This window comes from Rhyacophila brunnea, unplaced genomic scaffold (assembly GCF_057557595.1).
Source record: "Rhyacophila brunnea isolate RB1 unplaced genomic scaffold, BYU_Rbru_1.0 scaffold_22, whole genome shotgun sequence".
NCBI classification, from domain to species: Eukaryota; Metazoa; Arthropoda; class Insecta; order Trichoptera; family Rhyacophilidae; genus Rhyacophila; species Rhyacophila brunnea.
The window spans coordinates 1,801,382-1,819,853 of NW_028232882.1; the positions used below are offsets into that span (position 1 = coordinate 1,801,382).

The 18,472-nt window shown below is 32.5% G+C and overlaps 1 protein-coding gene across 1 annotated transcript in view; it reads right to left on the reverse strand.

The window, feature by feature from the left end:
* Positions 1-18,472, reverse strand: part of Gyc32E (Guanylyl cyclase at 32E) — a 243,396-nt gene that overhangs the window by 151,401 nt on the left and 73,523 nt on the right. The window contains exon 5 of the mRNA XM_085949885.1: positions 13,108-13,225. Within this exon, the coding sequence (XP_085806011.1) occupies positions 13,108-13,225 (118 nt within the window). The remainder of the gene's footprint in view (positions 1-13,107; positions 13,226-18,472) is intronic.

Below are 18,472 nucleotides of genomic sequence, written 5' to 3' on the forward strand. Positions count from 1 at the left end.
TAAAGAATAAAAGTAATAAAGCGATAAAAATTTAAATATAAAAAGAGAACATAATAATATAAACATACAAAAGCAGTGAAAATACAATTATTACATATCTATAGAAGTTCAAAGAAGTACAGCAATTTTGCTAAGGAGACCCTATTTTCAGAAATAATAAAATAGCGTCCACCTAAACTCACCTTACGCAAGTGAAATATATTAACAGCCGAAGCAATTTGGTTGAACATAGTTATCGCCCTCCCAATTTGCATTACCAGTGGCAGGTTGGTTCCGCACCTTAGGAGAATAAACAACTGATGCTATCTATTTCTAAAACAGTTATCAGTGACACAGAGGTCAACACTGCCCAGAATGGCAAAGTTCTCATTCATACCTCGTATACAGTATATCAGGTGTCTATACCAACAAATTTTATAGGAAAAATATTATTTATCGAAAATATGGGCAGAAATAAAATAAAATTCGTAGGAATTTTCTGTTCGAAAATAAATCAATTAAATTTATCTAGCTCGAATAAAGGACAATTGTTGTACAAATTTAGTTATCCAGTGGTATCCAAGAGGTACAAAACGTCCATAAGGTAAACCTAGAGGCCGCTGGATCGATGAAATGATAAAGTTCTGCGGACGTACGTGCTAACGCAACGCACAGGACCGAGTGAAGTGGAATCAGCTTGGAGAGGCCTTCATACAGCAGTGGATAGAGTCAGGCTGATGATGAATATTATTATACATAGTCACACTAAAATGATTATTAATATTTCCATAATAATCGGTTCTGATTATTATTAAACTATGTGAAATACGCAGAAGGTTGGAGCGGATCCTTTTTTGAGTTGATCTGCTCCAGCTCCGCTCCGAGACTTAACACGCCTTGCTCCTGCTCCGCTCCGGGTAAATAGGTAATACAATATGTATACAAATTAAAAAAAAAGAGTAATTTTAAATTGATGTTTATTATTCGTCCTCTTCGTTATTAATCATATTAAACAAATTTTTCCGGCAGCAAATCGTCTTTCATTATCTGCCTCTTCTATCAACAAGAGTGAGATTATTTATCACTAGACAGTTGCAAAGTGTCAAATATAAGATTATTTTCATTGTATTTTAGAACGAATATTTAATAATAAAAAAGAACATCTGGAACAGTGGAGCACCAAAAAATTTCGGTGCTCCGGGTAAAACCTCATTACTCCACTGCTCCGTGCTCCTGCTCCGAGCTACGTTCCAATGCTCTGTGAATAACTACAACATAATGAGATTTAATTTATTTATTATAATGTCTTTTCACTGTGAATTGACAGTTAAATGATTTAACAATATTTTTGTTTTAAATCACATTGTAGACAGTGGGGCCATATTATGTAAATGTCCATTTAATTGTATAAACATGTAATTCATTATATTATATTGAATCTGTAGAGCTATAAGTCATCATACTAATTGAGTGGCACTGTTTTGTTCTCTTGCCTCTTTCAAAAAGTGTTTAATCTTATTTTGCTTTAATTTTTATTTTTATTCTTGGGTGACCTGGCTAATTTTAATAATCTATATTTTTCCCTTTACTGTCTGCATTTTTTATAGTCATATTAATTGTTTGGTTTTGTAGGGGTCGTCGATGTGAGGGCCAATGGTGTTGTGACGAGGAGAGATGAGAAGTCGTTGTCGTGATTATGAAGGGTGTGAGTTTATTTAAATTGCGTCAGTACATGTGTACAATTGTTACAATAATGCGAATCACAGCACAGAGCAATGTGCTTCGGTCGAAAACTTATAATCGAATAATCACGACAAGGACTTCTCATCTCTCTTCGTCACAACACCATTGGCCCTCACATCGACGACCCCTACAGTGGTAACCCCGACGTGATGACCCCGACTTTGTAATATGTAATATCGCCATAGTTTAATAATATATATTATGTATGCATTTTAAGTTATATTAACCATTTGATTGTTATTTTAAACGTCTGTTACTAGTCAAGTTATTTGACCTCGATATTTGTTATAAAAAATGACAACAAAAATATGGTACAAAATACCGTTTCGTCAACAGATGACAGTAAAATAAACACAACGATATCAGCTATAATAATATATACTGTACAATAGAAAAGTAAATATTTTCTTTTAAAAGAATATACAAAAAACATTATTTACATAGATACACCTTTTACTTTGCTTTACGAAGAGTTTAAATGGGAAAATATTAAATCATGGAGAATCGCAAAATGCTTGGTTGTTTTTTTATACTTATTTTTCATTGGTACGTATTATGCCTTTATACATAGCACAGCGAGAGTTTTTAGAATTTCCACAATTTATACCGTAACAGTCAGTACTAGTAATTAGGTATATTTTGATAAATAACATTGCACTGGCATAGTATCATGTATTGAATATTCATGGAATTGAACACCGTGTAATTTTTACGATATAAGTTATGTTTTACTTCCAGGATGTGTTTAAAATTCATTGTATTACTTTAAGAAAATATCTAATGCCTAATACAGTTAACGAATATCTATGATTTTTTCAAATGTACTCACTGATACCGGCATTCATAAAGAGGACGAAAGATGGTGAAGTGGCTTCATCCCATTACCAAGGTACAGTACCCAGTATTTTTCAATACCGAAATACCAGTTTTAAAAATCACACAATATCGATATTTTCGGTAGTGAATGTGGAAACAAAGTGTATTAATTAACATAAAAGGTTTAACAGGACTATACGGTTTTGTCTAGTTACGCGATGTCTAGTTTACTTCCGTTGCCCTTCAACGTCCTTGGTGCAGATTTACTAAATACGTTTGCATTATAGGTAACCTACTTTCTTAATTTTAAATTTGTCCAAATATTTTCGCCAGTTGCTCGCGGGTTTTAAAAGTTGTCAGGTATATTTTTAAATATATCTGATTTCGCCAATGACATTTAATATGGACGAATCATGTGGAAAAGAAAATGACACTTACTTTATTGTCGGGTCTGCCGAATGGCATAATCTATTCTAACGCCATTACAATAAAGGTGATATTGCTATAAATTCCTGATGCTTTTTGTTGGTCTGCCAAATGGTTCGGTTCGAACGGGTTCGCTCAAATGAACATTAACATTAGAAACACTGCTCTAACGCCATCACAATAAATGTCATATTGTTATAAATTCCCGATGCGTGATATCGCATAACGGAAATTGCATGACGCCTACCTATACATGCGAATGCGCGAATTTATTTTCTAGCTACTGTATTTAGTGCGTCGTCCATTAATAATGTCATTGGATTTCGCGGTTAAATACTGTTTGTTTGTATAATCATTAGTAACCACAGTCCTAGTGGTGAATATTTTCATGATTGAATAATAATTATAAACTATAATCAATTTGCTTGTGCCTATTTTTAACTACATACTACGTAGGTATTTGTAAACATAAGTTTCTCTACCATATTTAACCTTTACCTATTTTGAAAGGTTTACAATATGTACATATTTAGATATTTTTGCTATAAAATATTAATATTTTGAAGAAATTTTATATCTATATTTATTAATAGATACTTACTTCTGTTTTTTTATAATATATCTCACGAATACCGGTTTTAATATGAGTTCATACGTAATATAAGTTTACAATAAATTGAATAATTTATTTTACAGGCAGGATGTATCTTAGTGTTTCCTCGATGTCTCATTGGGTGAATACGTCAGTTGAACAATAATAAAACATGACGGTATCACCCGTGCATTATTCACAAGAAAGAGAAGAGAGAATATAACGATATGTTTTATTCGTTTTTTGTTGATGCGTAATGTGTAACTCTCGCTGGTACAGTCATATTTAAGGTTTGTGGGTATCCATTTGTTTTGATAATAAAAGTAAACGCCCAGTCATGATAACTTTAATGAAAAAAAGCGTTTCTTTTTATCTTGCTCAGAAAAATAAAAATATAATGATTTACTTATATTGAAAACTTTTCAATGAAAGTTGACCTACTTCATGGTGAAACTTTTTAATAAGAATATACTTTACAAAGTTAATGTTTATTATGATTTTAATAGACACGTGTTAAGGATGTATTTGTGAGTGTACGTAAAAAATGTTGCTTCTTGAAAATCATTTTGAAAATATACAACTGTAGCAATCATACCACTCAGCATTACATGGGTGACATACTCTAATACTATGTCTGTTTTGTTGTTAAAACAAAATAATAGAATAAAAACGATGTCAGCATTTCTTCAATAATAACTAGATCAGTAGGGTCTGTTATGATTTGTTAATTGCGACAATATCTATTGTAATGGTATGGTCTGCATTTATATAAATATGGACAATCCAAAAATCCTCACTCACTCACCGAGTCCGTCACTTGACGCTCTACTATCGCCACGAGTCCTGCACTCGACGTAGTCAACCATCATTTCACTCGAGTCCAGTCTCTCAGTTCATTAATATAATCAATCTCTTGATCACATCGATCTCACCGATACATCCCACGATTATAACCGCACGCTGTCATCATTATTATTGTATTTATTATATTCTTGTATAGACCAATCAATTCTCCTCTCACAACGACCTTCTCTCTCCTCCTCCTCATCATCTCCAAAGTGGTGACCCCGACGTGATTTCATCCCCAAACAACCTATTTTAAAAAATAAGAAAAAGAAAAGTCGGGTTGAGTGTCATTCACAGTATTTATAGACGGATTAGTAGCTTAAAAGACGTAGAGGTTTGTATATAACTCTACAACTGTCATGTTGTTGTCTATGGTTATTTATAGACCATACACAATAACGCAAACATAAATGCAACTCGGTCAAAATCAAATGCCGCCTATTCGACGCTTGCATTCTGACGGTGCTGCTTTACGGTAGCGAATCATGACACCTTACGAAGGCTCAGAGCAACCGTATACTGATACTGAGCTACGAAAACAGATGTTTGCGACGAATACTGGGTGTGCGGTGGGGTATGACTTTAGGAGCAACGAGGAGATAAGAGAACGCACTAAGCAGCCTCTCATCATGCTGAAAGTGAAGAGGCTATGTTGGACCTGGCTCGGCCACGTGCTGCGGATGCCAGAAGAGAACTTCAACCTGGCTTGCCTGTTCTACAAGCCGACTGGATTCCGGCGTCCTGGAAGGCCGCTAAATACAATCTACAGAGTGTATACGGCGGAGCTACGGGATGCTGGTTTGACCTGGAACGAAGCAAGAAGACTGGCGAGCGACAGGGATTCTTGGAGGCGCCGCGTGGTGTCCATATGCTCCAGTTAAGGGGCGGATATGGCAAAATAAGAAGAAATGCAACAGTTGTCATTGAGCCTTCCTAGGACACAGTTGTATTTCGGCCTTCCTACAATATAGTCGACACGCGCTACTTCCGTCTCTCACCATATCTAAATTCCAAATTAATGTAAACCTTTCAACTCAAACTAAAATCAATGTGACAGTCATTTCTTAGTGCTGTGTTTATCCGAAATTTATTACCATAAAATAAAACCAAGAAAATATCGACATGTATTTCTCTTTATCACTGCCAAAATATATTATGTCACATACACATTCCAGCAACTTTCAGAACTTAACATCTGGGGTAAGAATAACACAACGTTCATCCCCCCGATAAAGATAAGAGCTCTCACCCAGACAGTAAAAGATGTGAGATAAAATGTAACTTTGAAAAATATTCCTAAACATGCATATATTCAGTATTATATACAAAATAATAATGAAAATCATTTTCATTATAAATATTCTAAACACATGAAAGTCTGTAACTTGAGCCAAGAGTACCTATACCATCATCATCAGTCGCTTAATAATCCATCGTAGGTCTTAGCCTCATACAAGAACTTTATCCATCTCTCCAGGGTCAGTCAGTGTCTCTGCACCGGCCGATATAGGATTCTAAAATTGACACCGTCCTACCACCTAAGCTTGGACCTGCCAGTCATTTTGCAATCATCTTTAAAAAAATCTAATTATCTCGATTGTATAACTAGGTCCTCATTCGGCAAGCGGATACCACGTCATATTATAATGTCGTAGGTCCCGGATTAAATCATAATCGTATTATACTAGTATTTTTATCCATATACACTTTGCCTACGTCATTTCGGAGATGTAAATATTATATTAGATGTAGGGTATTCTGTCTGGGGTAATATTCTTTTTACCCTTGTTTAATATTCTGTAAATGCTCGAAAAATATTATTTAATATTAACTATTTACCTACGAGTTGTTTTGTTTTTTTGTACACTGTTGGTAATATTTTGATAAGAATTTTTTTATTCAAAATATAAAAAATATAGCCTTATGCCTAGTTATACTTAGCCAAAAATAATGTAATATTACTAGCCAAAATTTTATCGCAATACTCTCTAAATAATTCGATATTCTGCTCAGAGCTAAATTCATAGTGGTACTTATGTGAATAAGTGGAGTTTACGAAGCCAAATTTTTGGTGAAATAATCTAATATATAAAAATTAATATTTGTGTGTTTGTGTGTTTGTTTGTTCGTATTTAATGCGCAGCCATACCGTTCATCCGATTGCGATATAACTTTGTAAACTTATTGCTTGCACTTGCGGGAAGAGTATAGGCTATACTAATATATAAAAATGAATGTCTGTCTGTCTGTATGTCTGTCTGTCTGTGTGTCTGTCCCGTATGCGTTCCTATACCATTCATCCGATTGCAATGAAATTTTGTTAAGTGGTTGTATGCATACCCATAAAGGTTTCTGAATTAGAAAAATCATCATCTTCTTCTTCTTCTTCATTATATTTTTCTTTTATTCGTATGGTTCCTATACCATTCATCCGATTGCAATGAAATTTTGGTAAGTGGTTGTATGCACACCCATAAAGGTTTCTGAATTAGAAAAATCATCATCTTCTTCTTCTTCTTCATTCTATCTTCTTTTATTCGTATGGTTCCTATACCATTCATCCGACTGCAATAAAATTTTGGCAAGTGGTTGTATGCACACTCATAAAGGTTTCTAAATTAGAAAAATTATCATCTTCTTCTTCTTCTTCATTCTATCTTCTTTTATTCGTATGGTCCCTATACCATTTATCCGATTGCGATGAAACCTTCGTCAATTGTTGTGGTAACACCCGCAATGGTTTTTGAATTAGTACAACCATCTTCTTCTTCTTCTTTTTCTTCTTCTTCTATTCTATATTCTTCTATTCGTATGCGTTCCTATTCCATTCATCCGATTGCAATAAAATTTTCGACAGTAATTGTGCCAACACCCGCAAAGGTTTCTGAATTAGTACAACTATCTTCTTCTTCTTCTTCTTCTTCATTCTATCTTCTTTTATTCGTATGGTCCCTATACCATTCATCCGATTGCAATGAAACCTTCATCAGTTATTGTGGTAACACCCGCAATGGTTTTTTAATTAGTACAACCATCTTCTTCTTCTTCTTCTTCTATTCTATATTCTTCTATTCGTATGCGTTCCTATTCTATTCATCCGATTGCAATAAAATTTTCGTTATTAATTGTGCCTACACCCGCGAAGGTTTTTGAATTAGTACAACCATCTTCTTCTTCTTCTTCTTCATTCTATCTTCTTTTATTCGTATGGTCCCTATACCATTTAACCAATTGCGATGAAACCTTCGTCAGTTGTTGTGGTAACACCCGCAATGGTTTTTGAATTAGTACAACTATCGTCTTCTTCTTCTTCTTCTATTCTATATTCTTCTATTCGTATGCGTTTCTATTCCATTCATCCGATTGCAACAAATTTTTCGTCAGTAATTGTGCCAACACCCGCGAAGGTTTCTGAATTGGTACAACCATCTTCTTCTTCTATTCTATCTTCTATTCGTATGCGTTCCTATACCATTCATCCGATTGCAATGAAATTTTGATCAACTGTTGTGCTCACGCCGCAAAGGTCTCTGAATTGTTACAACTATTTTCTTTTTCTTCTATTCTATCTTCTTCTATTTGTATGCGTTCTTATACCATTCATCCGATTGCAATGACATTTTGACCAGTTGTTGTGAGCACGCCCGCGAAGAGTTCTGAATTAGTACAACCATCTTCTTCTTCTTCTATTCGTATGCGTTCCTATACCATTCATCCGATTGCAATGAAACTTTTGTGAGTTGTTGTGCCCTTGCCCGCAAAGGTTTCTGAATTACTACAATCATATTTGTCTTCTTCTATTTGTATGCGTTCTTATGCCATTCATCCGATTGTGATGAAATTTTGACCAGTTGTTGTGCGCAAGCCCGCAAAGGTTTTTGAATTAGTACAACCATCTTCTTCTTCTTTTATTCGTATGCGTTCCTATACCATTAATCCGATTGCAATGAAACTTTGGTGAGTTGTCATGCGCATGCCCACGAAGGTTTCTGAATTATAAAATCATCTTCTTATACTATTCGTATGCGTTCCTATACCATTCATCCGATTGCGATGAAACTTTTGTCAGTTGTGTGCGGTTTCTAAATTATTATTATATAACATACAAAGTTTGTTGTTTGTTAGTTCCATCCAATTTTGATTTTTTTTTACTACATATTTATAACATTAATAACGTTTTCATATTTTGGATTCGATATTAATTTAGTGTTCTTATGTTTGACCTTTACTCCTATTATAATTATTTTCATATTGCCATATTGTATTACACAGATATTTTAATATTAAAGAAATAATTACCTCTTATTATTTTTCAAATATCTAAGATAAATATAACCACGAAGCGACCCCGTGCGAAGCCGGGTACTTCAGCTAGTAAATAATAAATATTGTAAACGGAAATCAATTAAATATTATAATATTGAATTCCGCTGATTGATTATCAAACCAAAAACGGAAGACTAGCAATATTTTTTATTTAATTCAAACTATTGAAACCACCTACGATGGCAGACCGGGGAAGTGTCGGGCTTTGATTTCGTGGGTTCCAGATTTGAATCATGGACCCGGAAAATATACATATTATTTTTTAATTTGTATGGAGTCAGAGAATGGACCTGATAAGTTGAGCTAATGGCTAACATTATTTTCAAAAATCTGCTAAAACAAAATCTTTACTATATGGAAGCCTATATTATGATCTTCTTAGTATCGAAAATATAACATAGTTAATAATTAAAATATACAAATAGGTACCATAGTTGAAAATTTTATTGAATTATTTAACAAAATAAAAACATAAAAGCCAAAATATTAACAACACGTAATAATATTTGACTGTAGATGAAATTACATTTTGTTTACGATTTCTTTGTTTAAAATTATGGCTGCTACATATATTTAAAAATGAATAAAAACAAAAAATTACTGACGTAACTTATTTATTGACTGTCAACACGTATTATTATAAAATGTAAATGAGAAAAATCGAATTATTAAAAGGTTATATGTCAAGAAAAGAAGTCGTCAATATGTAATTAATTATTTTTTTGTATTTTTTTGTGATTATTTTAACATAGATTACGCTATTTGGATGAATCTACCCCAATAAACGCCTTGTTTTCACGTTTTTTATCTACATTATTATAATTTACATATGCGGCAACCGGAAGGTTGGTTGGACATAGTTACATTTGGGTGTAGGGAGACTGTAGTTACCAATCAGTCGCCCTTGTGATATTATCAAGGCGCCACTTTCGACTAAATGTTTACGATTACATGCCATCCCACGAACAACAACTGGCTTATGCCATTTTATCCCATGCTACTTCGCTAAAAAAATGTACAATGTATGAATCTGGATAATAATAATAATAACTTTCGTCATTCACTATGTCAAATCAACAATGAACTAGGAAATGATTTTCACCAACTAGAAAACTATCACCTCACCACCATCAGTGACGACTGCTGCAAATTAACTAAATAGGCGGAACCTAAGTTTTAGAACTAAAGTTTAAAAGTGTACCAAGAAAATTTGATCACGGATTTTGTACAATATCATAGCGGAGACGTGGCTAAATAACGTCTAACGCGAACATGATCTAAACGGGTATAAATACGTGATTCAAACATGTAAATGTTCAAGCAGGTGGAATTACTACATATATACGAAATTTAGATGTCACGTTACATGAACACGTTACATGAATATACCTAATTTAAACTTGGTATTGGGATGAGCAAGAAGAAAAAGACAAAATATTATTTTATCTTTCACACATGTTCGATTCATTTCATTCGAAAACTTTAACGTTGTCTTCAAAAATGGGCGGATTTTTTACTTGAACGATTTACCTTGACGAATGCCGGCGGAAGGCATCCAATTCAATTCAGTTTAATATTTAGCTTCATTTGAATAATAGAATCAATTAATATCAAAGCATGAAGGATGGTCAGATAAGTAACTATGTATCTTTAATATTTGTATAAATTAACTGTTACTACGAATAAAGATCACAAGTCTCAATTGTTGTTAAATATACTATATCTATTTTTTCTCTTCATTAATAAAATTTTTATTAGATTTATATAAATATAATAAATTGTAATAAATACATATTAACTTACCTAAGTTAGAGTATATTTTTTATCATTCTATTGTGTGTAGGTACATTTAGAAGATAACACTTGGCGCAAAGATTATTCATATACTTAGGTACATTCATAGTTAATAACTTTTATATTTTACTGTTAGTCAAATCCACGTAACAACACGATTCTACGGCCTAATATTAAGAGTTAATTAATTAATTTTAGATAAATTTTTCAATTAATATCTATTGAAACTTCTTTCATACGCTATACTTTCTTCATTTTATTAACTTAATTTATTTTAAATTACCTATTTTATCAATTTTTTCGATACATACTTACTGTAAAAAATAATTACTACTTAAAAAATTCTATTGATGATGTTTTTATTAAAGTTGTGTCAAAATTCGTATTCGCTTCTTTTTTTTGCTTAATTTTCATTTTTATTTAGGCTCACCCTCTACAGTAGATGGTTTTCAACATTCATGTGGAAAGAAAATATACAATATAAAATTTTATTGAAAAAAATAACAAACACAACGTACAACATTGTGTATATTTGCTTAATAAGCAGAATATTCGGTTAGCCATCGTAGAACTGACAAATAAAATCAAAATATACCGACAAAATCTTTTTTGATAAGATTCAAAATAATCGTAGGAAAGGATTCAATAAAAAAAGCAAAATCAGCTAATTGGAATACGATTTGAATTTTGTAAGAAAAATGTTGAATAGGTAAATTGACCTGGCTCATAATATATGGACAGAATACAAACATAAGCTTGCGAAGCTATTCTTACATAAGGCGGCTATTGATGGCTATTTATCATATTTATGTATTGAAGTGGATAAGTTAACCGTCTAAGCACTCTAAACTGTCAAAAAGTGCTATGTTTTAATATACCTTCTTTTGACTGTGTCAACTTTTAGAGCAATATAGACAGTTTTGACACTATATGCGGTTAACTTATTGTAACAATTAACCGGCTTCAATATATAAATATGATAAAGTAATAATATTTTTGACTTTAGCCGTCGATAACCGCCTTGTGAACATACATAATTTTAAAATACATAAAATTAGATATTCTTCATTTGATCGGACGCTTGTGGCTTAAATGGTAAAACACATTAGCGCGAATCCTGTAGATATGGGTTCAAGTCCCGTCGGACGTCCTATTTTTTACAAAGATTTTTACCACGTTTTTCTTAGCTCGTAATCTTGTTTGTCTGGTGGTTGTTTATCCGGTAGAAATCTTGCAATCAATTTTTAACTAACTTCCCGACTAGCTAGACGTTTGAAACTTTTAGAATATATCAGAACACGATGGCAATGCATTCCTTTAATACTTTTAGCCATCTTTAAGTAGAATTGAATTCATTTTCAGTTAATTTTGTTTTGTATGAAAAGTTATTTTGGAAGAAATCCGTAATCCAAACCACTATTATTGGTTGCTAAGGCGGTGCTCCTAGCAACTAAATTATTAATATCTACGCGCGTTACTATGGAAATCAAAATGACATTTCACTATTCTATATTTGTTTGTTGCAAAATAGCAAAAAAATGATTTGTTGACAATTGCCTTATTTCTCTTAAAATATTAATAAGTACATATAATTGTCAAGTTTATATTATGATTCAACAGAAAATTTAAAAACGTGGCATATAAAAAGTTCTTTTTATCTTGTAATTATTTCTAATCAGTATAAGTACGAGTATATCTGAGGTGTTTTCAAATTATGTAAGTTTATTAAATCAAGATTGAAAAATATTAAAATATATTTGTATGTATTCCACTTCGGCGGTGGATAGGTATTTCAGATGAAAGGCGGTAGTAGTTGTTCGTGATGATGGAGGAGGCGAGACTTTATTTACTGTTTCAAATATCTACAAGGGTACAATCGATACAATATAATAAATTTAATGACAATTCGGTGCGATGTCTTTCTAACGTGAAGTTATAATCGAGTGACATGTCCAATTAATTATGACCCGCTATTTATTGACCGGCACACAATAGAATAACGTGTCCGGAAACTTGTACGTATGAAGCTCGCCGTATCACACTTCACCGTCAAATGTTGTATCGGAAATACATGGCCGTATATTAATACTTTGGACGCTGAAGACGCACCTGGCGCGTAAAACCAGGCGGCAGATCGATGTAATTAACGTGAATTTTAAAGGTAGTAATTAAAAAATCATTATTTAGTCAGCAGCAAATGAGCCTCTAACCTCTTCGGGTCGTATAGTACTGACATAAAATCCATGTCTGAATAAAACATGGTTCTTATCGGCTTACACTTTACAGGACGCCAGCAGCAAACAAATTTTGAAAATAGCCGATATACTGGATTATTTGTTAGATTAAGTTTTAATTCTTGAATTCGTGTAATATAAAATAGAAAAATGTTGAAATAAGATTTTTTAACAATATAATAGCCCATGAGGTTTAATGAGAGTAGGTAGTGTATTTATTAATATAAGCCATACGCACTGGACTACGAGGACCGATATTACAGTAAATCTATGGTGTAACATTTTCCCTCACCATTTACGGTCAAAGCCTAGAGTATGATTAAGTAAATGGGTGCATAAGCAGTGACAAACCTCTAGTCTTAGAGAAGGTGGCTTCAACAATCCTTTCCATGTCAGCTATATGATGAGGAATGTAGTCAGAGTATTGGTGCTGAGCAGTTATATACAACCCGTGCACTTGCGCGAGATCCTGGAAGAAAATGTCATGAATTAGTTTGGTCAACAATTTAGAATTTTTTTAAATGTGTGTTATTTGATTTTTTTTATTTATTTCTAGCATTAATGCGATCATAATACCAAATCTCGAATACTCCGGATTTTGAACGATTTTCAAGAAGCTTATTTAAAAAAAAAAAAAAAAGTATTTACAACAGTCGAAAACGAATTTTTGATGATTTGTGATTTGGTTTTTTTTTTGGTTTATTAAAAATTTATTCCTTTACATATGGTAAACTTTACAAGAATAAAGTCACCATACAGTATCCATACAGCCTCATAAAAGAGTCTCAAAAAAATCTATTGAGCTCACTCCACCATAAGGTTGTATTTCAACTGATGCGAGGCCCAAAAAATTGACCCTTTCTCAAACTGGCTACTTACTAGGCAGTCATAAAGGATTTTTAATACAGTGATATACGAAAAGGCTCTGGAAGTAAAGTACACAAAACGAAACCCAATATTTGTAGTTCCTTTTTATGAAATTATGCAGTTAAACTACCATAAAAACACAGGTTTTGATAAAATCATATAATATATAATAATTATGTATTGTCATATCACTGAGAATTAAACCCATAGCCCCTGGAAGCGACACCAGTACATTACACATTGGACTACGAGGGCCTTCAATTCAACCACATTTTAAAAAAATCTACAATTGTATTTTTATCAAATTTATAAGGTCGAGATTATTTATTATTACGAACTCTTAATATTTTTTTTCTGAGAATATGTATTAATTAATAAATCTAAAAGAGGATTACATGAAAATTACCTATTTCAAATACATATGTGGGTGTCATGGTGTTGTGGATGATAAAGTCGAGATTTGGTGGTTGCTCCGATGGTTGGAGGAGCGAGTTTTATTTGCAGCGTAAACAGTCGGTACAAGAGTATGTTACAATACACATGATACTATTCCGAGGTCCGAATCTCGGTAGAATGAGATATTGTGCAGAGCGATACAGAGACTGAGATACTAACATACCGGAAAATTATATTCCAGTGACATGTCCAATGAATTATGATCCGCTATTTATTGACGTACTCACAATCAAAATAATATCTTGAAAATAATATTTAGGAAAAAAATATTATAATTGAGTCAGTTACTTTATGTGGAGTTTACGTTATTGGATATGGCTGACTATGTGGGAAAATGAATATTACGGAAATTATAATTGCAGTAAGTTATTTACTGAGTTATCCATAATTGGACACTACGGGAAATAGATATTAAAGAATTTGTAATCACCGATCAATATACTGACACGGATTGAGTAAAGTTGTTTATCCCCATACATACAATATCAACTGAACAAAAAACGTTCTTTGGATTCTGTGACATAATCAGTTTGCGTTATAATAAATTTAGTGAAAGAGAAAATTATTCGAGCGGTTAAATCTCAAACCGGGTTTAAATACAAGATCAACGCTTTTCTTTAATTTAGGAATACGCGTCGAGTCAGTAATTATAAACAAATTAACTTAAGATTTAAGAATTTTTTAAACCTACCTAATAAGCATGTTGTCAAGTCTTCCGTTTCGATAACTAAAGTAAAATATTTTCACGTGTTACGAGAAAATACTTATTATCAGTGGTGCCTGATTTTAGAGGTTTTAAAATTGTTGTTAAAATAGCAACGCTATTTGTGAGTTGGTTGCTATGAGCGAAATAGTTGGTAAACTAAAATATTTATGTGTGTGATTATAATTGATGTGCACAATTAAAAACCTGTATTAGTATTTACTATTTTTTCGACCAAACAATAATGATAAATTAAATACTTACATAATTATATTTTATTTTCCGGACAAATCTAGTCATCCAGCGGTACCCAAGACTCATAAAACGTCAAAAACTTTGACGATGCTGGTTCGATCAAGTATTTAAGTTCTGCCGAAGTACATAGGACCGAGAGGAAATGAATTAACTTGTGTGGAATTTATCAAGTGGTGGATAGATCTACACCCACGATAACCGCGTGGCTTAAGCGTTGGCCTATTGCGTCATGGGTCCCATCTTCGAATCCTCGGTCTGGAAAGTACACATATTGTTTTTAAATTTGTGTATGAGTCAGAGTATGGACCTAATAGGTTGAGCAAGTGGCTGACATCCATTTCTCATAAAAACAAAAATCTTTCTACACAAACCCCCACTCTGTGGAGGCCCATATGATCATATTAGGATTGGACATGGTTGAAAGAAAAGAAAAGAAGAAAGGATAGATCATGGCCGATAATCATGATGAAATTAAACATGTACTTAGGTAGTTTTTTATTGCAATCGGATAGATTGACCTTTATTATTGTCAATTTTATTCATTATCTTCGTTACTCATCCCGTATCGAAGAGACGAAGCGAATAAAAAGTACGCCCACGATTGCCGAGTGGCTTACGCATCGGTTTGTAATGTCGTGGGTTCCAGATTCGAATCATAGGTCTGGCAAATACACATTGTTTTTCAATTTGTGTTTGTAGTCAGAGTATCATGGACCTAATAGGTTGAGCGAGTGACTAACATGCATTTATAGAGGCCCATATGACCCAATTAGGATCGGACATGGTCAAAAGAAGAAAAATAATAATATCAAGTCGTGCGACCATTTTTAGGCGACGTGCAATGTGAACGCTTCTATATAGCTATACGCTCCGACCTAATCGTTTGATGGAAAATGTTCTCGCGATTTTGTAATGTGCGATAATATTCGCTGTGTGTGAAACGGTGGTAAGATGATGATGTATGAACGGGAACGTAATTTTGTTTTTCAGATTTAAAAAAAATAAATGTATTTATGATTTTGAACGGAACTTAGAGAAGGTCCACCCCGAGGATAATAGTCTAAGTGTATGATACCACCACTGCTCATGGAACACAAACCGTTTCACGCTAACGTGTTGCGTCAAATAACAAGCGTAAATAATCCAAATGAGTAAAATCAACACTCCGAAATGGGTTCTAGTGGCAAGTAATACGAAACGAAATAAGCCTTTAGGTTAAATAAAGGTTAACAAAATGGGTAATTTGTTTTAAGAGGAAGATACTTGTAACATTAACGAAGCGTGAAGGTGATTTTCACAAAAAAATAACAAAATATTATCATAGCATAATTGTTGTAAATTAGTGGCTGAAACTAGAGATAAACTTCATGAAGTTTTCATTATTAGTTTGGTACACTTGTTCGGATAATAATTATGTTATTTTTGATGTAGAGCTAAATTGTCCGTCTCGGCAACCATGTGTATGTTAGGCGAGTAGCTAATCAATATTCCTTTTAAAAAGTCTGCTAATAAAATCTCCACACTGTGAAAGCTCGATTTTGATTATGCACTGATTAAAAGTATTGTAAAATTAATACTATCCACTTGATACGTACTTGATGGAATTTGAATTTAAATTCTAATGGATTTATGTTTTGTACTATTCCGTTTGAGTCATTTTTTTCGACCCATATTTCGCATAACCTAAAGGCAAATATTCACTGACAACGAATACGATTAACTCATATAACAAATCAATATTATAATAAAGTAGGTTAAAACTTTATCATCAACCTATTACACAATCACTGCTGACCTTTAAATTACCACATTTAAATAACATGTTAATTATATCTAATGGCAAAGTACTCCAAACACGCCAGTCGCGGTGTTAGCACTGAACGAGTTGAGTCAATAAAAGAATATATTAAAACATTAAATTATATTATTGTGGTTTCAGTATAAGGCCATAAATGCTTTAATTATAGTTTGTCAATTTATGGCTACGGCCGTATGTTGTAGCTTAACTACTGGGGAATGACAAAAAAAATGGCGTATTTCAAAAAAACACTACCTTATTCTTAGGTCAATAATTATTAAAAAGCTATCATTATTCATAAGATGTTTATCACACTTGAATGGTCAAAAACAAAGCTTATAATAAATATCTTTAGAATCATATTCAAAGGTGTTGATTTTGCCGATTTTTTGAATAATAAAATGCCTAATTCTTGTCAAATTTAGGATCACAGAGATTATCTATATAATTTTTTATCGTGAATATTTTACAAAAATACCCCGTAATAAATTATGCTAATAGTTTTTTAAATGCGTTTAAAAATTAATAAATGTAAAAAATTTTAACACCACTGCACAGTTATGTACCGAAATATGACTATATTCTAAAACATTAGAGCGAGAGGTTTAAAAGAATACTATTTTATGGAAGAAAAATACTTTATGCAGTCATCAAATGTTTAAAATAACTATAAAGGATAATAAGGCTTCAAAATTATATAAATAGATTATCTACAACGTTTAAAGAGTGTCCAGGATCATGGTTTGAAAATACAATAAAAACTCAATTTTGACCTTCGACGAGCATGTCCTCCCTTAAGAGTAAAAATTGGGTCAATAAAGTATTATCTTCCATTTAGTAATAACCCGATATCTATATTTTTTACTTAAAATGCTCAAAACGCTATTGTGATAATATGATGATATGTGAACAAACACAGTGGTTAGTTTGGTCAAAACATGACGAAAGACATTATCATAGGAAGATCACTGATAAGTGACCTTATTTTCCTAATTAGTGAAATAATTGACAATCTAAGTATTGTCATATTCTTCTTCAGTAATTTATTTTAAAATGTTTTTTTTAATTTTAAACAAAAAAATGAACAGAAATTTATGTGGGCAATTCAAAGCTTAAAATGGCTCTCCTGTAAATTAAACATTTTGCAGTTAACAGGTTATGCCCAAACACCACCGAAGAGTTGTAATATAATATGATTTCATTGATATTTTGAAGAGGAAACATTAAACATTCCTATTTTTACAACGTTGTTATTAGGTCGTATTCTTATTTGTCCGCTGGTTGTTTGTCCGGCACTAATCTTGCAATCGATTTTTAACTAACTTCCCGACTACATAGACATTTGAAACTTTTATAATATATCAGAACACGATGCCAATGCATTTTTAATACTTTTATCTATTTTTAAATAGAATTAAATCCATTTTAAACAGTTAATTCTGTTTTGTATGAAAAGTTATTTCGACACCATTATTGGTTGCTAGGGCTCTGGGGTCCTAACAACTTAATTATTAATATATAGGTGCGTTACTATGGAAATCAATATGACATGTCAAGTACAATTTTTTTAATCGTTTAGCTAGTCAAGTCAAGTATATATGATTCAACAGAAAATTTAAAAATGTTGTATATAAAAA